Source organism: Nyctereutes procyonoides, unplaced genomic scaffold, assembly GCF_905146905.1.
Source record: "Nyctereutes procyonoides isolate TBG_1078 unplaced genomic scaffold, NYPRO_anot_genome, whole genome shotgun sequence".
In the NCBI taxonomy this organism is placed as follows: Eukaryota; Metazoa; Chordata; class Mammalia; order Carnivora; family Canidae; genus Nyctereutes; species Nyctereutes procyonoides.
Window position 1 is genome coordinate 1 of NW_026575113.1, and position 26,758 is coordinate 26,758.

Consider the following 26,758-nt stretch of genomic DNA (forward strand, 5'->3'; position numbering starts at 1 on the left):
TTGTTTGTTTCCCAGAGTTATGAGTCTCTCATAGTTTGTCTTCCACTCTAATTTTTCCCTACTCAGATTCTCCCCCTTCCCTTATGGTCTCTTTCACTATTTCCTATATTCCACATAGGAGTGAAACCATATGATAATTGTCTTTCTCCAATTGACGTATTTCACTGAGCATCATACTGAGCATCATACTGAAGTATTTCACTGAGCATCAGTTTCATCCACGTCAAAGTTAATGGCAGGTATTCATCCTTTCTGATGACTGAGTAATATTCCATTGTATATATAGGCCACATCCTCTTTGTCCATTCATCCGTCAAAGGACATCTTAGCTCCTTCCACAGTTTGGCAACTGTGGACATTGTAGCTATGAATATTGGGGTGCAGGTCCCCCATCATTATCCCCAAGACACAGATACACTGAAAAGATGGGTTATCTGACTTTTTGATGTGCTGTTCTTCAGTTCAGTGACTATCTTCCATTCTTCTATAGGATTTGAAAAGTGTCACTACTTATTATATAGGCCCAGGTAAAGAATATGGGTTGTCCATTACTTACAAATTTTCTCATTCAGTACTATGATCTTCCAAACATCCAACACACCCACACACCCACACACACACACACACACACACACACACACACACACACACGACACTATCTACCATAATTATTAAAATGTAATTGGTGCCACTTTTTCCTAACCCTTTCCAGAGGGTATACCACACACCGGGGCACTTCTCTACTATGTGCTACTTCGATACTTCTTTATTTGGTCTGCTCAGCAAGTTTGCATTGCTCCATATTGCTCCATATACATACAGCTCACTCTCTAAAATTTTTCTAATATCACTCTGTTATCATCTTTTTCTGTTCTCTTTGTCATTATATGCCCTTTACAATTCCTTACCATCTTTTTAACAGAGCTTCAAGGGGTACAGAGAGGAATATGTATGCCACAACTTCCCTTGGCACTGGAAGACCATCTCACTCAAAGCCTTCTTGTTAGTAGGTTAATGATTTATGTACTTACCAAGATGGAATGAGGGGCACAGTTGTGATTTAGATATGAGCCACTTCCTCCATTATATTTCTGTCCCCATGCCTTCATTTTGAATATCAGCCCATGTCTGACACCTGACTAATTAGAGAAGAAAGCAGGGCAGAGGTCCCTGGCCGCTATTTTCCTTGCTCAGGTACACTGCTTCTCCTCCTTTCTTCCCTTCCCTTCTTTCTCTCCTAAAACCTGGTTTGGGGGCTGAAGCTCTCCCATTCCCCCTCCTGTCATACATACTCTGTCATAGGCACACTGGGCAGAAGCCACCTTCTCAGGCACCCTGAGTTCCTCTAAAAGTGTCAACCCACCAGAGTGGCTGAACAACTTGTGGGGCTGGACTTTCCCTGCAAGGATGAGCAAGAGACCACTTCATTGTTATGTGGTTTTATCTTGAAATTGCTTACACCCTGGCTGAGGAACAACGGTCATCAAACTGTTGTCAAAGTCACCATGAATAGCCAGGTGGAGAGTATTATCTTGGTTCCTAGGCTCTAGCGTTTTGTATGACTTTGTATCAACCAGGATGCTGAGGGACTAACAACCACTGACTGCGTTGGAACCAGAGTGGATCAGTCAGAGAGGCTCAGCATCCAGGCCCCTGCTCTGCTCAGAGTTTGTGCTCAGCTCCCCCTGCAGTCCCCATCACTGTGTCACTCATGACACAGTAGTACACAGCTGAGTCTGACACTTGCAGTGAGCCTTTCTTCAAGTGGAAGGATTTGGATGAGCTGTCCAAAGTGGCTTCAAATCCTTTGTTACTTCCCTTCTCCTTGTCTCCTGATGCTTTCAGGAGGAGCTGTGGACCATCCCCCAGATACTGGACATACCAGAAAAGGACCTGGTACCCTGACGTTGAGTAAGTACAATTCATAGTCAAGGAAGCCTCTTCTGAGAGGGTCACCTGGCCTTCAGTCTGGTTCACTGAGTTTCCATGGGTTTGTCCTGGGGGAAAAGAGACCTGTGTTACCTTCAGCACAAAGTCGGTGGATAAAAGGATAGTTAAAGTCTTTGCTGACACAATGGGGGATAAAATCTAAATTTATGAGGCGTTTCACTTACCAAACATTAAGAATAGGACAATCACGATCCCTGGAGAACACTTCATCTCTAGAGTGTCACTTAAATCATGTTTCTGCTTCTTAACCTGAAGAGACGCTGGGTTGACAGAGAAATGATCAGTGGAAGCCCTCATTTCACACAGGAAATGTGATTGAGGGAGGAAGCTGCACCTCCTGGTGGACAGGGACTGAAATGGGTGCGCCTTGGACAGAATCCTCCCAAACTCAACAATCTGTTTCACCCCTGACTTCATGAAGCGCATGCCAGTTTTCGGGTGGCACTTGGAACTCTGAACAGCAGCAATCCTAACCTCTCAGGTCTGTTTTGTTCTTCAGAGACTACCTGATATGGAATTTCTGTAACACGGTATCCCAGAGCATTTTTATAGCTCACAGGGTAGCAATCTTATACAACTTTTTACCTGAACCTTATAATATTCTGATGTATCCATGTGGGCCATCCTATAATCCCCTGACTGCCAGAAAAGAGGTTGGGGTTGAATACAGACAGAACAGTATTAGGAAGGAAAATCATTGCTGAGTGCTTCTGTGTTTTTTGGCTGGCAGTGTACCCTAAAATTAAGAATAGCGGCTTTCATTTTCTACACGTTCACTAAAGAATTTTCAAATTAAAAAAAATAATGAACAAATGCCCTTTACTTGATACCTTATTTCCTTTAGAACCAGATACCTGGTTCTAAAATAATACCAATTGTAATACTACTTTCTTTTCAATGAAAGCATTTCAGAAGAAAAGTCATACTCTTTTATATTCAGATATTTTAATAGTCAACGATTCCTAATTTTCAGACTCATTAAAAAGTGAAGTATATGAATTCTAGACAGAAGAAACATCATACATGAAGTTATCAAATCCCTGTAGAATGATCTGAGTTTTTTATCTTATATTCTCACTGTTTTGTTGACTCCAGCATATGGTGACTAGTGTATGTCAATCAGGCAACAAATACTAATGCTATACTCTTAACAGGTTTTAGACTCAAGGATGCTTTCCATTATGATGCGTTTGTCAAATTTTGTTGCCAAGAGTTACAACAACAACAAATTTCCCCACAATGTAAGAAATCAGGATTATCCAGATAAAGTTTTGGAGAGGGACAAATCTTCTGTAAAGCTCTGTAAACTTTTATCTCTACACACATAGATGCAAGCTTAGCTCAAGCTGTTTCCTTCCCACCCCTTTTCACAGATTCAGAACAAGGAGTTTCATGAGTCCAGAGTCAACATGGGAATGCTTTCTCAGATACAGAGTGAAGGAAGAAATTCAGGCCCGATGTTGCTTGGGTTCAGGTATCCCTTCCTTTCCCTCCAACTTCCAAATCACATTGTCAAAATCTGCCACAAAAGTCTGCTAGAAAGGAATTTTGGACAAGCCACTACAAATTTGTATTCAGTTATGTAGGGAGAATCCCAAAGGGGTTGCAATGATGCTGGTTGAAAATGAACGGGGCTGGATTGATGGATTGAGCACTGGGTTTTATACTACAAGTTGGCAAATTATATTTAAATGAATATTTTTTAAAAAATAACAATTTAAAAAAAGAAATTAAACAGAGGGCTTCTAGGTGGCTCAATCAGTTGAGCTTCAGGGTCTTGGTATCAACTGGGGTCATGATCTCAGGGTTGTAGGATGGAGCCCTACATGGGACTCTGAGCTCTCCAGGAATCTGCTCAAAAGTCTCTGCTTTCCTCTCATCCTCCCCACCGCCTCACCTGCCACCCATGCTGGCAGTCTCTCTCACTCTCTAAAATAAATAAATAAATAAATAAATAAATAAATAAATAAATAAATAAAGTCTTTGAAAAAGACTTAACGAACAGTATAGCACATGGGTGCAGAAAGTCATGATCTATAACTTAAAGAAAAAAAATACTATCAGGCTAATAAAAGCCTAAATGAGAAATATTTTGCATTTCGGTCACACAAGAAACTTTGCGCAACACTGTGGGGAGATACGGCCTAGTAAATTTAGATATTTAATGGCTTTTATTATTGCATATATTGCATAACAATAAACTGCATGAAATTAAACACTTCTGCAATATTTGACGCATGTATACATTTGTAAAACCGTCACCACAATCATGATAATGAACATATGCATCACCCCAAATGTTTCCTCACGTCACTTTGTAATCCGTCTCTCAACTCTTTACCGCTCCCATTTCCAGGAAGCACTTCTGTCATGATTAGTCTTCATATTTCATAATTTTGTATACATTTTTTCCCAATGACACTGTTTTCTCTGGTTTCTTCTCAATACAATTATTTTTAAATTCTTCATTGGTCTTAACTTTCTGTTGTTGTCTTTTTGTTGCTGTGTAGTATAGCATCATGTGCCTATAAAACAGTTTATCTATTCACCTGTTGCTGACCATATCAATTAGTCCCAGGGACTGTTATAAAGAAAGCTGCTGTGAACATTTGCATTTGAGATATTTTATAGAAACATGCTTTTGTTTCCTCTTGAGTCCATACTTGGGAGTAGAGAGGCTGGATTCTGTGGTAGGAGTACATTTGATTTTCTTAAGCCAGTTTGTTCTAGTAGATGTTTTTGTAGATCTCCTTGCATTTCTCCTCAGACAATTATGTTGTCTATAAATAAAGATAAGTTATCTTCTTCATTTCCAAACGTATGGCTTTTGTTTTTTCCACATGCCTTATTGTATTGGCTAGAACCTCTATTTCAATATTGAATACAAATGGTAAGAGCTAAAATTCTTCCCTTAATTCTGAAACTAAGGAGAAAGAGATTAAGCTTTCACCATCAAGTATGACATTTGATGTGGTCTTTTTGTTGAGCCCTTTTTTTAAGTTGAGGAAATTCCTTTCAATTCTAAGTAATTTGCTGCAAGTTTTAAGCAGGAATGGATCTGGATTTTGTCCAGTGGTTTTTCTATACCTATAGAGACACACCTAAAATATAATTGCTCATCTGCGACTTGTCAGTCTCTGTGGGGTGATTTATTTGATGACCCATGAGAACAAGGTATATCAAAGCCAAGACAGCTGCCTGGTGAAGCCAAATGATCGCCAGTGACCAGTAGCTACATTCCAACAGAGATAACACACCACACTGGGGATGCAACATTAAACTAACACTAGTGGGGAGACTTTCCTAGGATGGCAGACAGCGGGGCTATTCACACCTTTCTGGGACTCAACAGAAACCCATAAAATCTGGAAACATGGAATATGGTCAGCAATACTGTCCCAAGGAAACATTTGAGTATCCCAAAGGGATCTTCCACAACGCTATTCCCTCCATGACCTATGAGTATGGACTGATACTAGTATTTTCTTTCCTAAATGGATTGAACCACTCTTCTGTCAAAAAACCACAGCAATCGCAAGAGTCACCTACCACCTGGATTCTGTGTTTACTGCCTATGCAATTTCAGTTAGTCCTGAGATAGCAGAGCAAATTTCTCTGGGACAGTTAGGTAAGGTTAGCTCTCACACTGAAACTTCACTTCTCCCACCACACCTCAATCCTCCAGAAAAGTAGAAACAACTAATGGAATATTACACTGAAATGAGTAATTGCAGCAGTTACCCTTCAACTATTTTGGCCTAGTACCTACCTTAGCCTTCACGGCCTGTGTCTTTCTCTCTGTAGCAGTTACAGACCACATAACTCAGAATGTCCCAACTCATGCGTATTCCAATCTTCACATACTGAACTAAGTAAGCTCTTGACGCTCTGCCTTTCATCCCAGGAACAGATTGCCCTCTGGCCATTCTTTTAACCACCTTTACTTGACCTAAATCTTTGGTGCTCTGAACAATCTCTGGAAAAGATTGCCATTGAGACTTGTGAATTGACCTCATATCTACATTTTATTACCAGTTAGGTAGATAAAGTACAAGAAATGGATCCTTGGTTACATGTACATCAATTCTCTGGCACCCTACATCCTTCGTTGACAAGAATTGAAAAAGTTTCTCATATTAGAGATCTTAAGCTGAAGTCCTCCAGAAATTCAGCAGAAGTGGGCATTCCACAGGAGAGAGCACATGCAATATCCTAGAAAGAAACATGTAATTGCATAAAGCAGACAGTCCCATCCAAGGCCACTAGAAGAGAATTAATCTAGATGTTTGGTACCACTGGTCGCAATATTTTCCTTTGCACTCTTTTGCGGTAATTTTTATCCTTGAGAAATACTTTCCCACTCTAATGATAAAATGTTAGTTATTTCTGATTACCCTGAATTGTTCTCTCACTAATAAAATAACTTGCATGGGTATGCCCTTTTATTGACACAGACTCACCTTAGTGCTATAGCTCAGCTCTGCACAGACATTGCTAGTGCAACAAAGTTGAACGATTATTAGATATGCTATTTCATATTAAGTCCTGCAGAAGCCAGATAATCACCAACCCTAATTGGTAGTGATTAGAATAAATCTCCATCAATTAAGTTACCCTCAAAACATCATAAGATATCTATTGAGAACAATTTAGGATGAAGTCTGTGCAAAGAAGCTTGTGTACAGAACATACCTCAGCTTGATTATATGAGTTGATCCAAACTTCAACACCACCTCTGCATTACCAAATGCCAATTATACTTTGTAGGACTATATAAATCAAGTCTGTCAAGGAATTTAAACACTTAAAATAATGAGTCATTCCTATGAAAATAACTTCCAGTCATCAGGGGTAGGAAACACTGAGAGGGGTGACAGAGGTAGAGATCATGCATGTGCCCTGTGACATGTGGTTCCTCACACCAAGACACATAGTTCTCATAACTCATTGTGTTGTAGGCTCCCATCACTATGACATTCCTAAAATCACAAAAAGAAAAATAGACCAATGTTTTGTTGAGAATATGGAAGAACGCATGTAAAGGCAAAGGAAAGGAACATAGGAGTTTTGGAGAGCGAAGAAACTAGTCTGTAAATGATACTCAAATGGTTATAGGACCTATAAAATGTATTAAAATTCAAAATTCACAGCCCTGTATACCAAAAAGAGTCAATTTTCCATATAATTATTTTGAAATAAAAAATTTAGGGGCATCTGGATGACTCAGGTGGATAAGCTTCTGCCTTTGGCATGGGTCATAATACTGTGGTCATGGATCCAGCCCTGCATCCACTCCCTACTCAGTGGGGAGCATGTTTCTCCCTCTGCACATCCCCCCAGCTCCTGCTCTCTCTCTCCTTCAAATAAATAAACTAAATCTTTGAAAAACAAAAACAAATAAAAAAACAGTCTCAATTGAGTTATTATAAATAAATAAACAAATAAACAAACAAACTAATTAATTAATTAATAATTTTGCCACAGATCAAAATACCAAAATAGGAATTTTCTTGCTGTAACAAGAGACTCATTTTAGATCTAAGGACACTTACAGCCTGAAAATAAAAGGATGGAGAACCATTTACCATTCAAATGGTCCTCAAGAGAAAGAGGGGGAGCCATCCTTATATCAGATAAACTAAAATTTATCCCGAAGACTGTAGTGAGAGACGAAGAGGGACACTATATCATACTTAAAGGATCTATCCAAGAAGAGGACTTAACAATCATCAATATATATGCCCCAAATGTGGGAGCTGCCAAATATATCAATTAATAACCAAAGTTAAGACATACTTGGACAATAATACACTTACACTTGGTGACTTCAATCTAGCGCTTTCTACACTCGATAGGTCTTCTAAGCACAACATCTCCAAAGAAACGAGAGCTTTAAATGATACACTGGACCAGATGGATTTCACAGATATCTACAGAACTTTACATCCAAACTCAACTGAATACACATTCTTCTCAAGTGCACTTGGAACTTTCTCCAAAATAGACCACATATTGGGTCACAAATCGGGTCTGAACCGATACCAAAAGATTGGGACTGTCCCCTGCATATTCTCAGACCATAATGCCTTGAAATTAGAACTAAATCACAACAAGAATTTTGGAAGGACATCAAACACGTGAAGGTTAAGGACCATCCTGCTAAAAGATGAAAGGGTCAACCAGGAAATTAAGGAAGAATTAAAAAGATTCATGGAAACTAATGAGAATGAAGATACAACCGTTCAAAATCCTTGGGATACAGCAAAAGCAGTCCTGAGGGGGAAATACATGAAATATAAGCAACCCTCCCAAAACTGGAAAGAACTCAAATACAAAAGCTAATCTTACACCTAAAGGAGCTAGAGAAAAACCAGCAAATAGATCCTACACCCAGAAGAAGAAGAGAGTAATAAAGATTCGAGCAGAACTCAACGAAATTGAGACCAGAAGAACTGTGGAACAGATCAACAAAACCAGGATTTGGTTCTTTGAAAGAATTAATAAGATAGATAAACCATTAGCCAGCATTATTAAAAAGAAGAGAGAGAAGACCCAAATTAATAAGATTATGAATGAGAAAGGAGAGATCACTACCAACACCAGGGAAATACAAACGATTTTAAAAACATATTATGAACAGCTATACTTCAATAAATTAGGCAATCTAGAAGAAATGGATGCATTTCTGGAAAGCCACAAACTACCAAAACTGGAACAGGAAGAAATAGAAAACGTGAACAGGCCAATAACCAGGGAAGAAATTGAAGCAGTCATCAAAAACCTCCCAAGACACAAAAGTCCAGGGCCAGATGGCTTACCTGGCAGTGTGGTACTGGCACAAAAACAGACACATAGATCAATGGAACAGAATAGAGAACCCAGAAGTGGACCCTGAACTTTATGGTCAACTGATATTCGATAAAGGAGGAAAGACCATCCACTGGAAGGAAGACAGTCTCTTCAATAAATGATGCTGGGAAAATTGGACATCCACATGCAGAAGAATGAAACTAGACCACTCTCTTGCACCATACACAAAGATAAACTCAAAATGGATGAAAGATCTGAATGTGAGACAAGATTCCATCAAAATCCTGGAGGAGAACACAGGCAACACCCTTTTTGATCTTGGCCACAGCAACTTCTTGCAAGATACATCTATGAAGGCAAGGGAAACAAAAGCAAAAATGAACTATTGGGACTTCATCAAGATACAAAGCTTCTGCACAGAAAAGAAAGAGTCAACAAAACCAAAGACAACCTACAGAATGGCTGTATATATTCGCAAATGACGTGTCAGATAAAGGGCTAGTTTCCAAGATCTATAAAGAACTTTTTAAACCAATAGCAAAGAAACAAACAATCCAATCATGAAATGGGAAAAAGACATGAACAGAAATTTTATCAAAGAAGACATTCACATGGCCAAAAAGCACATGAGAAAAAGCTCTGTATCACTTGCCATCAGGGAAATACAAATCAAAACCACAATGATATACCACCTCACCCCAGTGAGAATGGTGAAAATTAACAAGACAGGAAACTACAAATGTTGGAGAAGATGTGGGGAAAGGGGAACCCTCTTGCACTGTTGGTGGGAATGTGAACTGGTGCTGCCACTCTGGAAAACTGTATGGAAGTTCCTCAAAGATTTAAAAATACAGCTACCCTATCACCAAGCAATTGCACTGCTGGGGATTTGCCCCAAAGCTACAGATGCAGTGAAAAGCTAGGACACCTGCACCCCAATGTTATAGCAGCAATGTCCACAATAGCCAAACTGTGGGAGGAGCCTCGGTGTCCATCGAAAGATGAATGGATAGAGAAGATGTGGTCTATATATACACTGGAATATTACTCAGCCCTCAGAAAAGATGGATACCTACAATTTGCTTCGATCTGGATGGAACTGGAGGGTATTATGCTGAGTGAAGTAAGTCAATCGGGGAAGGGTATCATTATATGGTTTCACTCATACGGGGAATATAAGAAATAGTGAAAGGGATTATAGGGGAAAGCAGAGAAAATGAGTGGGAAAAATCAGAGGGTGACAAAACATGAGAAACTCCTAACTCGGGGAAATGAAGAAGGGGTAGTGGAAGGAGAGGCAGGCATTGGGATTGAGTGACTGGGTGACAGGCACTGAGGAGGTCACTTGCCAGGATGAGTACTGGGTGTCATACACTATGTTGGCAAACTGAACTCCAAAAAATATATATATATTTAAAAATACCCTTTTCTTAACATAATAAAAGATCATGCTAGAATTTAATATGTGCTCTAATTGTGCCATATGCAAGTTTCAACTTTGTGTTTGGGTTCAGAAGGTTTTTTCTCTGGCTACAACAGAGAAGAGTTCCTTTAGGGGGTTCCAGGAAGCTTTCTGCCCCTTTTCTCAAACTGGGAATGATGTTATAAAATCATGAGGAATAGATTCATTCAAATGCAAGGAAGAGCAATGTATTTCGTGGAACAGAATGAAAATCTCCATTAGCTCTTCCCCAGAAAGTGCTATTTTTTTATAAATTTATTTTTTATTGGTGTTCAATTTGCCAACATATAGAATAACACCCAGAGCTCATCCCATCAAGTGCCCCCCTCAGTGCCTATCACCCAGTCACCCCCCCACCTCCACTTCCACCACCCCTAGTTCGTTTCCCAGAGTTAGGAGTCTCTCATGTTCTGTCTCCCTTTCTGATATTTCCCACCCAAATTTTCTCCTTTCCCCTTTATTCCCTTTCACTATTTTTTATATTCCCCAATATGAATGAGACCATATAATGTTTGTCCTTCTCCGATTGACTCATTTCACTTAGCATAAAACCCTCCAGTTCCATCCACCTCGAAGCAAATGGTGGGTATTTGTCATTTCTAATGGCTGAGTATTATTCCATTGTATACATAAACCACATCTTCTTTATCCATTCATCTTTCGATGGGCACCGAGGCTCCTTCCATAGTTTGGCTATTGTGGACATGGCTGCTAGAAACATCGGGATGCAGGTGTCCCGGCGTTTCATTGCATCTGAATCTTTGGGGTAAATCCCTAACAGTGCAATTGCTGGGTCGTAGGGCAGGTCTATTTTTAATTCTTTGAGGAACCTCCACACAGTTTTCCAGAGTGGCTGCACCAGTTCACATTCCAACCAACAGTGCAGGAGGGTTCCCTTTTCTCCGCATCTTCTCCAACATTTGTGGTTTCCTGCCTTGAGGAATGGGGAATGGGGGAAATTAACAAGGCAGGAAACCTTGTATACATGTGTGTATATATATATACACATACCACATCTTCTTTATCCATTCATCCATCCATGGACATCTGGGCTTTTTCCATACTTTAGCTATTGTGCATATTACTGCTATAAATATTGGGGTGCACATGCTCCTTTGAATCACTATTTTGTATCTTTTGGATAAATACTTAGTAGTGCAATTGAGGGTCCTAAGGTAACTCTATTTATAAATTTTTCAGGAACCTCCATACTGTTTTCCAGAGTGGCTGCACCAATTTGCATTCCCACCAACAGCGTAAGAGGGTACGCCTTTTCTGCATCTTCGCCAACATCTGTGGTTTCCTGAATCTTCATTTTAGCCATTCTGACTGGTGTGAGAGGGTATCTCCTTGTGCTTCTGTATTGTGTTTCCCTGATGATGAGTGATGTTGAGAGTTTTTCATGTTGTTGTTAGCCATTTGTATATCTTCTTTGGAAAAATGTCTACTTACTCTTCTGCCCATCTCTTGGTCATATTTTTTGGGTTTCTTTGGGTGTTGAGTTTGATAAATTGTTTACAGATCAGAGAAAAACACTTATTCAGTGCTAAAAACAAATGAGCTATCAAGCCATGGGTTGACATGGAGGAAACTTACATACATATTTCTAAGTGAAAGAAGCCAATCTACAAAGGTTGCATTCTGTTTGATACCTAGTATGCGACATTCTGGAAAAGATAAAACTATGGAGAGAGTAAAAAGATCAGTGGTTTCCTGGGGTTATAGAGAGGAACTTAAGAACTTCCTTAAGTAAAGAAAAGTTAAACTGGTGAGCAAAAATCAAAACACTCAGTATACGCAACATTAGGGGATTTTTTTTTCTCTTCTCTATTCCTGAAAGATCAATATCCAAATTCCTGCTAGATTTATAAAGTGATCTTTGCTTCTTATAAGGGGCCATGGAATGCATGGATGTTCTGTGACTCAGAAATTTTCTCACTTTGTTCACTTATTTTACTTCTCTCCACCCCAGTACCTTCAACACATGGACACATGGGCACCTACAGGCATATATACGCACACATCCATGCACCAATGCTAGCAACACTATCACCTCATTTTATCCAAACTTCTGTGGTGCTTCTTTTCCCTGACACTTTCCGGAGGGCACAGCACACATTGATGTGCTTCTACACTAGGACTGGTATTCTTCTATATCTAGACTTTCATGCAAATTTACCTTTCTCCTTCTATAGCTCATTTTCTAAAATTGATTTGTATCATCGTCTCTTGATGGATTCCTTCCTTGTTTCATTTGTGTTTGTGGTTTACTGCCCTTTGAGAAGTCTTTATTATCTTTTTAATAGTTTCTTTTTACTATTTTTATTTTTTATCTATGTAATTTTTTTATTGGAGTTCGGTTTGCCAACATATAGTATAACACCAGTGCTTATCTCATCAAGTGCCCACATCAGTGCTCGTTAAACTAGTCTCCCCATTCCCCGGCCCACCACCCCTTCCACTACCACTTGTTCATGTCCCAGAGTTAGGAGTCTCTTATGTTCCGTCATCCTCTCTGATTTTTCCCACTCATTTTCTCTCCTTTCCCCTATACTCCCTTTCCCTACTTTTTATATTCCCCGTATGAGTGAAACCGAATAATGATTGTCCTTCTCCGATTTACTTAAGTCCCTCAACATAATACCCTCCAGTTCCATCCAAATCGGAGCAAATTGTAGGCATTTGTCCTTTCTGATGGCTGAGTAATATTCCATTATATATATAGATCATATCTTCTCTATCCATTCATCTTTTGGTGGACACCGACTCCTCCCACAGTTTGGCTATGTGGACATTGCTGCTGTAACATTGGGGTGCAGGTGTCCTAACATTTCACTGCATCTGTAGCTTTGGGGAAAACCCCCAGCAGTGCAATTGCTGGGTCTTAGGGTAGTTCTATTTTTAACTCTTGAGGAACCTCCACACCTTTTACCAGATGGCTACACCAGTTCACATTCCCACCAACAGTGCAAGAGGGTTCCCCTTTCTCCACATCTTCTCCAACATTTCTGGTTTCCTGTCTTGTTAATTTCCACCATTCTCAATGGGGTGAGGTGGTATCTCACTGTGGTTTTGATTTGTATTTTTCCCTGATGGCAAATGATGCAGAGCATTTCCTCATGTGCTTGTTGGCCATGTGAATGTCTTCTTTGGTAAAATTTCTGTTCATGTCTTTTGCCCATTTCATGATTGGATTCTTTGTTTCTTTGGTATTGGTTTAATAAGTTCTTTACAGAGCTTGGATACTAGCCCTCTATCTGACATGTCATTTGCAAATATCTTCTGCATTCTGTAGGTTGTCTTTAGTTTTGTTGACTGTTTCTTTTGCTGTGCAGAAGCTTTGTATCTTGATGAAGTCCCAATAGTTCATCTTTGCTTTTGTTTCCCTTGCCTTCATACATGTATCTTGCAAGAAGTTGGCCACAGCCAAGTTCAAAAAGGGTGTTTGTTGCCTGTGTTCTCCTCTAGGAGTTTCATGGATTCTTGTCTCACATTTAGATCTTTCATCCATTTTGAGTTGATCTTTGTGCCTGGTGTAAGAGAATGGTCTAGTTTCATTCTTCGCATGCGGCTGTCCAAGATTCCCAGCACCATTTATTGAAGAGACTGTCCTTTTTCCAGTGGATAGTCTTTCCTGTTCTGTTGAATATTAATTGACCATAGAGTTGAGGGCACATTTCTGGGTTCCCTATTCTGTTCCAGTGATCTGTGTGTCTGGTTTTGTGCCAGTACCACACTGTCTTGATGACCACAGCTTTGTAGTACAACTTGAAATCCGGCATTGTGATGCCCCCAGCTCTGGTTTTCTTTTTCAATATTCCCCTGACTATTCGGGGTCTTTTCTGATTCCACACAAATCTTAAGATTATTTGTTCCAACTCTGTGAAGGATGTCCATGCTATTTTGTTTTTTTTTTGTTTGTTTGTTTGTTTTTGTTTTTTTTGTCCATGTTATTTTGATAGGGATTGCATTGAACATGTCAATTGCCCTGGGAAGCATAGACATTTTCATAATATTAATTCCTCCAATCAATGAGCATGGAATATTTTTCCATCTCTTCTGTCTTCCTCCACTTCTTTCCGAAGTGTTTTGTAGTTTTTAGGGTATAGATCCTTTACCTCTTTGGTTAGGTGTATTCGTAGTTATCTTATGCTTTTGGGTGCATAAAGTAAATGGGATTCACTCCTTAATTTCTCTTTCTTCAGTCTCTATGTTAGAATATGAAACTCAAACACGTGGAGGTTAAAGTGCATCCTACTGAAAGATGAATGGGTCAACAAGGAAATTAGAGAAGAATTAAAAAGATTCATGGAAACTAATGAAAATGAAGATGCAACCATTCAAAATCTTTGGTATACAGCAAAAGTGGCCCTAAGTGGGAAATACATCACAATACAAGCATCCCTCAAAAATTTGGAAAAAAACTCAAGTACACAAGCTAACCTCACACCTAAAGGAAGTGGAGAATGAACAGCAAATAAAACCTACACTAAGCAGAAGAAGAGAGATAATAAAGATTCAAACAGAACTCAGTGAAATACAGACCCAAAGACCTGTAGACAGATCAACAAAACCAGGAGTTGGTTCTTTGAAAGAATTAATAAGATAGATAAACCATGAGCCAACCTTATTAAAAAGAAAAAAGACTCAAATTAATAAAGTTATGAATGAAAGAGGAGAAATCACAACCAATAAAAAGGAAACAGAAATGATTTTTTAAATGTATGAGCAGCTATATGCAATAAATTAGGCAATCTAGAAGAAAAGGATGCATTTCGGGAAACCAGAAATTACAAAAGCTGGAACAGGAAGAAATAGGAAATCTGAACAGTCGAATAACCAGCGAGGAAATTGAACCGTCATCAAAACCACACAAGACACAAAAGTCCAGGGTCAGATGCCTTCCCAGGAGAATTCTATCAAACGTTTAAAGAAGAAATAATACCTATTCTACTAAAGCTGTTCCAAAGGATGGAAAACTTCCAAACTCATTTTATGAGGCCAGAATCACCTTGATTTCAAAACCAGACAAAGACCCCACCAAAAAGCAGAATTATACACCAATATCCCTGATGAACACAGATGCAAAAATTCTCAACAAGATACTAGCCAATAGGACCCAACAGTACATTAAGAAAATCATTCACCATGACCAAGTGGGATTTATCCCCAGGATGCAAAGAGGGTTCAACACTCATAAAGCAATCAATGTAATTGATCATATCAACAAGAGAAAAAACAAGAACCATATGGTCCTCCCAATAGATGCAGAGAAAGCATTTGACAAAATACAGCATCCATTCCTGATCCAAACTTTTCACAGGTAGGGATAGAGCAAATATTCCTCAGTATCTTAAAAGCCATCTATGAAAAGCCCACAGCAAATATCATTCTCAATGGGGAAACACTGGGAGCCTTTCCCCTAAGATAAGGAACACGACAGGGATGTCTGCCCTCACCACCGTTATTCAACAGAGTACTACAAGTCCTAGCCTCAGCAATCAGACAACAATAAGAAATAAAAGGCATTCCAATTGGCAAAGAAGAAGTCAAACTCTCTCTCTTTGCAGATGACGTGATACTGTACTTAGAAAACCCAAAAAACTCCACCCCAAGATTGCTAGAACTCATACAGCAATTCGGCTATGTGGCAGGATACAAAATCAATGCACAGAAATCAGTGGCATTTTTAATAGAGTTTTAAACAAATCAATAGATAAGCATTAATCTCCCGTAGATATTTTTAAAGATTTTACTTCAAGTAATCTCATTACCCACCAAGGGACTGGAATTTACAAACCCGAGATTAAGAATTTCAGTTCTATTGACTGAGCCAGCCAGGCACCCTTAGTCTACCATTTTACCCAAATGTCGGAGAAAAATTCTTAATATATATCCTTTGAATTATTTATAGTATATATTTCACATGCATTATGTCCTGGCCAGGACATAAGCCACTTCCTTCATTCTGTTTCTGCTCCCACCTCTTCATTTTGAATATCAGACTATGTCTATTACCTGGTTTCCTACAAAAGAAAGCAGGCAAAGGTCCATGGCCTCTCATTTTCATTGCTTGGGTATATGTGTTCCTCCTGCATTCTGCCCTTACCTTCTTTCTCTACTAAAACCTGGTTTGGGGGACACCTGGGTGGCTCAGTGGTTGAGCATCTGCCTTCGGCTCAGGGCATGATCCCAGGGTCCTGGGATCAAATCCCACATCGGGCTTCCTGTGGGGAGCCTGCTTCTCCCTCTGCTTGTGTCTCTCTGCCTCTTTCTGTGTGTCTCTCATGAATAAATAAAATCATTAAAAACATAAAAATAAAAACAGGACCTGGTTTGGGAGCTCTAGCTCTCCCATCACACTTCCTGCCATACTCTGTGAAACACTGGGCAGCTGTTAACTTCTCAGGCACACTGTGTCTCTGGAAAAGTGTCATAAGGCACAGTGATACCCACCAGAGTGGCCTGAACAACTTGTGAGACTGGACATTCACAACAAGGATGAGCAAGAGACCACTTCATTGTTATGTGATTTTACCTTGAAATTGCTGACCCCCTGACTGAGGAACTCTTGTCATCAAACTATTGTTAATGTCACAAATGAACAGCTGGGTGGGCAGTGCTACTTTGGTTCCTATGCTATAGCTGTTTATATGATTTTTGCATCAACCAGATACTGAGAGACAAACAACCACAGACTGTGCTGGAACCAGAGTGGATCAGTCAGAGAGGCTCAGCATCCAGGCCCCTGCTCTGCTCAGAGTTTGCACCCAGCTCCCCCTGCAGTCCCTATCACTGTGTCACTCAGGGCACAGTAGTACACAGCTGAGTCTGATATTTGCACTGAGCTTTTCTTCAAGTGGAAGGATCTGGATGAACTGTCATAGGTGGCTTCAAAACCTTTGTTGCTTCCCTTTTCCTTGTCTGTCAAGGCTTTCAGGAGGAGCTGTGGACCTTCTCCCAGATACTGAACATACCAGAAAAGGGCAGGGTACCCTGATGCTGAATAATTACAGTTCACTGTCAGGAAAGCCTCTTCTGAAAGGGTCACCTGGCCTCCCATCTGGGTCACTGAGTTTCCGTGGGTTTGTCCTAGGAAAAAAGGAAAGAGATCTGTGTCACCTTGGGCATGAAGCTCTTGGATAAAATTAGTTAAAGGTTTTGCTGACACAATGGAAGAAAAGAATCCAAATTTTAAGAGGCATTGCACTTACCAAGCACTGAGAGTAGGACAATCATGAAACCTGGAGAACACTTCATCTCTGGAGTGACACCCAAATAATCTTCTTTATTCGTAACGTGAGGAAACGCTGGAGTGAGAGAGAAATGATCAGTGGAAGCCCTCCATTCACACAGGAAATGAGTTTGGGCTAGGAAGCTGCACCCCCTGGTGGACAGGGCCTGAAATGGGGACACGTTGGCTAGAGACCCTAAACATGGCAAGAGACACTATCCTACTCTAGATTCCGTTATAAATCACAATCCCTCAGCAGAAGCAACATTAATCGAAGTAGCCAAACTAAGGAATACATCTTGACTATGTCAATTTACAAAATATCAAGTAGTCAGTGTCAGTCAATATGTTTTTTTAAGATTTATTTATTTATTTATTCATGATAGACGAGAGAGAGAGAGAGAGAGAGAGAGAGAGAGGCAGAGACACAGGCAGAGGGAGAAGCAGGCTCCATGCAGGGAGCCCGACGCGGGACTCGATCCCGGGACTCCAGGATCGCGCCCTGAGCCAAAGGCAGGCGCCAAACCTCTGAGCCACCCAGGGATCCCCTCAATATGTTTTTAATATAGGTCACATCTTCCAAATGCTATAAGGACAACGTGGTTTCTTAACTTTCTAACTCTTCTTAACCACTTTATGTATCTCCTGCATCCTAGTAGAAATGCACAGCAAAAACACAAATCATTTGATGTATTCAATGAAATTTTTAAAATATTTCATAAAAATAATTTTTAAGATGCTTAAGCATGTCAATATCCAAAACAAAAATTTCCCACTAAGGTCCTTATGTAAGTACCTCTTTAAAAACATAAAGTAAAGAGAAAGGGGAACCTGGTGGATCTGTGTAAAAGAGTCTGCCTTTGGCTCAGGTCATGATCCCAGGATCCTGGGATCAGTCCCGCATCAGGCTTCTCACAGGAAACCAGCTTCTCCCTCTGCTTATGTGTTGCCCCTCTTTGCATCTCATGAATAAATAAAATCTTTTAAAAAGCCCATAAAGACAAAACCATGGAAAAAGTAAAATAGACCATCATAGTTGAAGAAAAGTTGGCACTAAATTCTGTAAAGAATCACTAGGAGTGATTGATTTGATGATCCATGAAACCAAGCTATGTAAGCCAAGATAGCTGCCTGGTGCAGCCAAATGATCTCTGATGACCAGTTGCTGCAATCCACCAGAGATAACACATCACACTGGGGATGCAACATTAAACTAACACTAGTGGGGAGACTTTCCTAGGATGGCAGACAGTGAGGCTATTCATGCCTTCTGGGACTCAACAAAACCCCAAAATCTGGAAAGATGGATAATGGTCCGGAATACTGTCCCAAGGAAACATTTGAGTATCTCCAAAGGGATCTTCCACAACGCTATACCCTCCATGACCTATGAGTATGGACTGATACGAGTATTTTCTTTTCTACATGGATTGGACCACTCTCCTGTCAGAAAACCACAGCAATCACAAGAGTTAACTATCACCTGGATTCTGTGTTTACTGCCTATGCAATTTCAGTTAGTCCCGAGATAGCAGAACAAATTTCTCTGGGACAGTTAGGTAAGGTTAGCCCTCACACAGAAATTTCATTTCTCCTGTCACACCCCAATCCTCTGGAAAAGTAGAAACAACGAATGGAATATTACACTGAAATGAATAATTATAGCAGTTACCCTTCAACTACTGTGGCCTACGACCACCTTAGCCTTTGTGGCCTGTGTCTTTCCCTTACAAAGTCTGAGGCTGTCTCACTATGAACTGCTCACTGTGGCCCACATAACTCAGAATGTGCCACATCATATGTATTCCAATCTTCGCATATTGAACTAAGTAAGTAAGCTCTTGACACTCTTCCTTTCGTCCTAGACACAGATTGCCTCTGCCCATTCATTTAACCACCTTTACTTGACCTAAACCTTTGGTGCTCTGAACAACCTCAGGAAAAGATTGCCATGAGACTTGCGAATTGACCTTATATCTACATTTTATTACCAGTTAGGTAGATAAAGTACAAGAAATGGATCCTTGGTTACATCAACTAATTGATATCCTACATCCTTTATTGACAAGAATTGAAAAGTTTCTCATATTAGAGATCCTAAACTGAAGTCCTCCAGAAATTCAGCAGAAGTGGGCATTCCACAGGTGAGAGCACATGCAATATCCTAGAAAGAAACATGTAATTGCATGAAGCAGACAGTCCCATCCAAGGCCATTAGAAGAGAATTAATCTAGGTGTTTGGTGCCACTGGTTGCAATATTTTCCTTTGCACTCTTTTGAGGTAATTTTTATCCTTGAGAAATGATTTCCCACTCTAATGGTAAAATGTTAGGTATTTCCGATTACTCTGAATTGTTCTCTCACTAATAAAATAACTTGCATGGGTATGGCCTTTTATTGACACAATACTCACCCTAGTGCTATAGCTCAGCTCTGCACAGACATTGCTAGTGCAACAAAGTTGAACGATTATTAGATATGCTATTTCATATCAACTCCTGCAGAAGCCAGATAATCACCAACCCTAATTGGTAGTGATTAGAGTGAATCTTCATCAATTAAATTACCCTTAAAATGTCAGAAGGTATCTATTGATAACAATTTAGGATGATATCTGTGCAATGAAGCTTGTGTACAGAACATACCTCAGCTTGATTATATGAGTTGATCCAAATTTCAACACCACCTCTGCATTACCAAATGCCAAATATACTTTGTAGAACTGATATAAATCAAGTCTCTCAAGGAATTTAAACACTTGAATAATGAGCCATTCCTATGAAAGTAGCTTCCAATCATCAAGGGTAAGAAACAATGAGACAGAGGTAGAGATCATGCGTGTGCCCTGTGGCATGTGGTTCCTCCCACCAAGACACATAGTTCTCATAACTCTATATGTTGTAGGCTTCCATCAATATGACATTCCTAAAATCACAAAATGAAGAATAAACTATTGTTTGGTTGGGAATATGGAAGCACACGTGTCAAGGCAAAGGAAAGGAACACAGGAGTTTTGGGAGAGCAATGAACCTGGACTGTATATGCTACTCTAATGGTTATAGGACTTATAATATGTATCAAAATTCAAATTCACAGCTCAGTATACCAAAAAGAGTCAATTTTCCATATAATTATTTTGAAATAAAAAATTTAGGGGCATCTGGATGACTCAGTTGGATAAGCTTCTGCCTTTGGCGTGGATCATATCATGAGATCTCTGTTCCAGCCCTGCTCACTCCACTCAGGGGGAGTGTGCTTCTCCCTCTGCACCTCCCCCAGCTCCTGCTCTCTCTCTCCTTCAAAATAAATAAATCTTGACAAAAATAAAGAAGTTTACAAAACAAAAAAAAAAAAAAGAAGAAGAAAACGAAGGAAGAAGCAAAACCACTTTCAATTTAGGTGTTTAAAATTAAGTAATTAATTAATTAAAAAATTTCGACACTGAAATCAAAATGCAAAAGTAGGAATTTTCTACCATCTCTGTCTGCACCCCCCAAAAAACCACTCTTTTCCAGAATTATATGCTAAACTAACATAGTGCCTATGAAAAAGCCCAGCTGAGAAAAACAGTACACTGTGGAACAAAACACATCTAGATTGGACAGATTGACAAGGGCACGAAGAGAAGAAGAAGGTTTCAAGCCAGAACGTGTCTGGATCTGAGCCAGTAGTCACTGCACACTCTGGAAAAAGTACTTTCATTCTTTCACTGAACCAATTCTCACCTACATATTTAAAATATTCAGTACTGAAATAACTGCATCCTCTCTTAATTCTAACTTAAGAAATTAAACCAATAATATAGAGGCATGATTCCCTCTGACTCCACTATCAAGCTTGGGGGAAATGGACCAATCAAGAGTCGCCTTGTTTCTACTGCACAGGAGCTGGTGGTATAAGGAGGGAATGAATCCAGCCTATTGAGGTTTGGGGCTACAGTACTAACCTCCTTTGTTTAGGTGTTTTCCACCAATTTTAATGCATGGACTTTCCCAGTAAGAGCAAGTCAGTTAGCAAATAATTCACAACAATAACTCAGCTAAGAGGTATCACTCTCCATGCAAATGCTAACAATATCCATCGTTAGTTCAGAAAAGTTCGAGGGACCTTGAAAGGAGCCTACTCTTGAGCAGGGGTGGGAGAATGAGGCAATTAAATATCTACACCACTTCTTTCATACCTTTAACTTCTCTACAACACCAGAGAAATAACTTTTTTAAAAAAAGAAGGTTGTGATTAGTAATATTTAATTCAGTCAAACGTGAACAAGTGGCAGAGAGGTTGGTAGTATGTCATCCCTACATGAGCCATTAGTCCAAATGCCTCTGTGCAATCTACTAATAATATTAAAGTGGCTGATACATGCATATAAAAGTTTTCCCATACATCTCAGAAAGAAAGGTTTTCATTATAATGAAAACAAAAAATTCCTAAATCGAGAATAAATTGAATTATCTTCAAACAAGCAGAGTATCATTAAGAGAGACATAAAAAGAAAATAAGAGACATCAAAATAGAAACAATATGTTCTAGGGGATCCTAGGGTGGTTCCGTGGTTTAGTACTTGTGTTCGGTCTAGGGTGTGATCCTGGAGCCCAGGATCCAGTCCCACATCAGGCTCCCCGCATGGAGCCTATTTCTCCTTCTGCCTGTCTCTCTCTCTCTTTTTCTCTCCCTCTGTAATGAATAAATAAATAAAATCTTTTTAAAAAAAGAAGCCGTATGTTCTAAAACAAATATCACATATACACTTTAAGGACTTTTATTTTTCCCCGATAAATTTGTAAACTGACATCAATCATGAAACTTAAATTAAAATTAAGTAGAAGAATTCTTTCTTCCTTCTTTCTTTAACATCTACTAATAATCAGTTATGTGGAAAAGTTTCTCCTAGATACTGCAAATATAGCAGTGATTGAAATACAAAATTCTTTCTCCAAAATACTATGAGAGAGTTATTATGAATAGATACTTAGAGAATTTTGTAAACAAGAATAGGCTTCTGAGTTTTATCTGAGGCTCGCATTGTCAAATCACTCCCTATCTTAATTTCCCTCAAACACACAAACAGTACATATCATCCCTGGCCTATAAGGTAAAATCAGAGACACAATTTCTGAAAAGAAAGTGACCAAAGTACATAGAGATGCTGTCAACTTTTGCCCCAGATACAGAGGAACAAAATTAATACGAAACTGTAATTCATTCAAATGCCTCACAGAGCAATTTTAAAGTACAGGTTAAATGAAAAATAAAAAAAAAAGCAGACATTTGAGGGAAAGAACTGATGAAGTGGGGAATGCTCAAATCAAAACACATAAAGCCAAAAAATCATGAATCTAATTCTAATGAGTATTTGTAGGGACTAAAATGAATGTTAGCATTATTATTGGATAACAGATTTATCGCTTTCACATATCCACTGTCCATATTTCTATCTTTGACACAAATGTTTTAGAATCATAAAAAATTGTAAATGCTACTTTTGAAACACAATAGTTAGTTAATAGGACCTAGGAGTTATTCATAGGAGAGGAGTCTGAATAGCAAAGGTAAAGTCATCTTAAAACCTAAATTTCAAAAGAAAGCATTTCTAAATCATTTCAAGAATCCATTAAACAATAGTCATCCAACAAAATGCTCTAACACTGTCTGGGTCATCTCCATCCTAATATAATATGCTTTTAACGTCTAACATATGAGTTTCCACTTGCAGACAAACAATAGGACAAATGCTGTATTTGATGGTCTGTGCCAAAGGACAGGGGCTGCCCCAGTCACAGGGTTGAGTGGAGGCAGCAGGTGCCTCGGAAGCAGAGTGTGCTCGCTGCACAGAAGTACACAGCTGAGTCTTCAGGCTGGGTGGCTGCGATGTGCAGGAGAGGTGTTGGGCCATCCTATTCAAGAAAACAGTGAGTCTTTGGTCTTCTTTTTCAGCCACAGAGGAACGAATGTCTATCAATCATGAGCTGGGGACCTTTCCCAAATTCTTGCTTATACGAAGGGAAGTAGTCTGAGCCACTGTCTGAATAACTCCAGTTGATGGCAGTGCTGTTTCCATCCTGGACACTCAGGTGAAGGATGTGGCTCCACATTCTCTCCTTGGCTGAACCCTATGCAGAAAGAAAAGGTCAGAGAAAGGAGAGGAGATTCCAGGTTATTATGCTTCAGAAATCTCTTTTTCTACCCTAAATGGAGAAAACCTGAGTAAAACCAGTCTTGACTTCTGAAGAATATCCCCTAATATCATCTATTTCCCATAAATGCTCAACTCACAGTTCATCTACAGCCACCAGAACATAATCAAAGCTCCCATGGATGTCTTCATGCCTCCTCCCAGTTATGATCAGCTTCAGCATCGCAGCCTCATAATCATACCCTATATAGCCCTTTCAGATGGGCTGTTTTTACTGAGTAAAATACATATGAGGTTCCCCTATCTCTTCATGGTTTCATACCTCTTGTCTTTTTAGCATCAACCATATTCCATTTTTTAAATGTACCGCTATTTATTTATTCATTCACCTATTGAAGAACATGCTGCTTACTTCCAAATTTTGGTAAAATAAAACTACTATAAAACACCTGTGTACAAGTCTGTGTACATATAAATTTTCAACCTCTTTGGATAAATACTCAGGAAGGCCACAGCTGATTCACAGGTTAAGGGTTTGTTTAGGGGATGCCTGGCTGGCTCAGGGATTAAGCATCTGACCTTGGTCCAGGGCACAATCCTGGAGTCCCAGGATCGAGTCCCTCATCGGGCTCCCTGCATGGAGCCGTCTTCTTTCTCTGCCTGTGTCTCTGCCTCTCTCTCCCTCTGTGTGTCTCTCATGAATAAATAAATAAAATGTTTAAAACAAAAAAAGACTGTGCTTAGTTGTGTAAGAAACAGCCAAATATCTTTATTGAAATGTCCATGTATACACTTTCCTTTGTAGTAATTTCCCAACAAACTTTACTACACCCCTTGCTGCATACCAAAGCCCCAGAGAGTCCAAAGCAGGCACAGGCACAGCAAGTGGTCCTGCCAACAGTTCACTTCACACACAGCCTGCTGTGACCCAGAACCTGAGCCTGCACGTGTTCCTGCCTGTGTCCTGCTGCCCTATGTATAGCTTCTGCTCAGGCACCTATTCCTCCCACTTCTGGGACTCACTCATTAAAGACAAGTACGAAGATAAAATCATTAGGAATTTCAACACATTAGTATGATTTCACAGCATTCAATGAAGGTCAGGGGTCTTTGGGAGAGTTGCGGGCTCTGTGACTGTCAGGTCACATATTCGAGAAGCTACCTCTGCTCCCAGCTACTGTGAGTCTGTCCATCTACCTCCATCTGATTTTTCAGGGTCCCAGTCCTTCCTACCAATGTCGTGCATGAACATAAAAACCAGCACAGGCTGGAATTCAATTTCTGCTGTAGTTGGACCACATGATAGGTTCAACTTTGAGTTTGGTCTCAGAAGTCTTTGTCTCTTGCTACAACAGAGAAGAGATTCCTCTGCACAGTCTTGGAAGCTTTCTGCTCCCTTTCCCAACCTGGGAATGATGTTACAAAATCATGAGTAATAGATTCATTCAAAACGTGAGGAAGAGCAATGCATTTTCATGGAACAGAATGAAAATCTCCACAAGCTCTTCTCCACAAGGTGCTCTTTAAAAATGCCTTAAAAGGATATACCGTGGTCAGTGATATATGTCCACACATTATATAAATTGATCAGTAGAAGTCATGTAGACATGTGATTCTATAGGGCATTCGAGGACAGGTACTCAGAGGATAAGCTCTCCTGTCACCTCAGGTTATTAACTTAGGAATAAGATGAGCTCAACCAAGTCACTTACACTCTAAAATCTTCCCTTTGCTCATGTATAAAATGAACTACTTCTTTACCAGGGATTATATTACTGAAACAGAAAATATATGTAGTGGGGTAAGTAGAAGTCCTGGACTTCAATAAAAATACGTAATTATATTTCTATTCCCAAGAGTGAAAAGGCTAACAGAGACTTGAAAGAACATCGTACACATTCTCTTCACATTTCCTAGAACACGGACCGCCTACAGGCTAAGTAAGAATCTCGGTATTTCTTTCTATCTGTTGGCGGGTATCTATTTTTTCAAGCCTGTTCTATTTCTATTATTTTACATGTACTTTATATGTAGCGCCCAAAGATCTATTTATCAGGGCATTGGATATGCGCATCTGTGTCATTTGCTTCAAGCTCCTTCATAGAGGTTTTTACCTACAAAGAATTTTCTGGGAAGAAAAAGGGCAAGAAAAGTAAGTGAAACAACAGCACTGATGCACCTAAGTTTAGGAGGAAAAAAGTATTCTAAGAGAAAGCTGAAATTGTAAAACTGCACAGGTTGCTGTGGGGGCAAATGCCCTCCCCAGGGAAGTGCTGGTACTGCAGCCCCAGCGGCAGTTTGGGGGCAGGCTGCAGATCACCAGGGAGCACTGTGCCTGCACCGCACACAGGTAGGTGGCTGAGTCTTCCAGCTGAGAGGCCGTGACGTGGAGGGTGCTGGACTGGTCCTTAGTATTCACTGTGCAGTTTAGCCTTCCGCTCTGCTTCATCCCTGAAGCTATGTAAAACAGCCTGGTGAGGCTGCCGCCCCCGGGATTCTGTCGGAACCACTGGACACTGTTCACTGTGCTAGAGTAATTGCACTTGAGGATACAGCTGGCTCCCTCCTGCAGGCTCAGGGCTGAAGGGCTCTGCTCCACCTTCATCCCTGTTACTACTGCTTGAACGAGAAAAACAAACATAAACGATATCACTGGAGAGCACTGATGCGGCTTTCAATCTCTAAACATCCTAAGAAACACCACTGAGCATATAGGACCCTCTAGCTCAGTGTCAGCTCCCCCCACCACTGTGGCCCTGGACCACTCCCCAGGCCCCATTCTGGATCGCCTCACTCACAGCAAACATGGACCCACAGGAGCCCCAGCAGAGCGTCCCAGTGTCTCTTCATGATTCCTTGTCTAGTCAATGAGGTGCCTTCACCCCTACTCTACAGAGTGTAGAGTCTGGGTCCAGAGAAACTCTGTTCTTACACTCAATCTGTTCCCCTAGAATCACGGGGCACCAATCACACCTCAGTCCCATCATTCACAAAACTCTAGACTCCTCCCACAGTGCCCCAGTGACACTGCACAGTAATGTCTTCAAAAGTGCACTTGCCAACACTGCCGGGGGAGAGGGGCAATATTTCCAGTATAGAAAGATATAAGAGTTCTTTTTCTTTTTATAAACACTTTACAAAAGAAATGTATGGGTTAGTGTGTGAG

General features: G+C 40.0%; 1 protein-coding gene and 1 gene segment (V, D, J or C); both read right to left on the reverse strand.

The window, feature by feature from the left end:
- Positions 1–1,662: 1,662 nt before the first annotated feature.
- LOC129514973 (T cell receptor alpha variable 9-2-like) lies at positions 1,663–2,376 on the reverse strand. The segment is given in 3 exon segments: positions 1,663–1,997; positions 2,115–2,199; positions 2,356–2,376. Coding segments are annotated over 3 exon segments (441 nt in total).
- Positions 2,377–16,979: 14,603 nt separating this feature from the next.
- LOC129514977 (uncharacterized) lies at positions 16,980–26,197 on the reverse strand. The gene is made up of 3 exons (XM_055333662.1): positions 25,873–26,197; positions 17,437–17,532; positions 16,980–17,314 (listed from the first exon to the last, which is right to left on the reverse strand). The coding sequence occupies exons 1-3, from the start codon at positions 26,195–26,197 to the stop codon at positions 16,980–16,982; spliced, it is 756 nt and encodes a 251-aa protein (XP_055189637.1).
- Positions 26,198–26,758: the final 561 nt, after the last annotated feature.

What these genes read in the sequence shown, in the direction of transcription:
- LOC129514977 (XM_055333662.1), bottom strand. Translation starts at nt 26,197, where the DNA reads ATGAAGGTGGAGCAGAGCCCTTCAGCCCTGAGCCTGCAGGAGGGAGCC. An exon ending in AAACTGCCGCTGGGGCTGCA is followed by an intron (nt 17,533 to 25,872) that starts GTACCAGCACTT and finishes CTCTCACTCCAG; the next exon opens with CGTTTCCTCACGTTACGAAT. An exon ending in TGTCCTACTCTCAGTGCTTG is followed by an intron (nt 17,315 to 17,436) that starts GTAAGTGCAATG and finishes CTTTTTTCCTAG; the next exon opens with GACAAACCCACGGAAACTCA.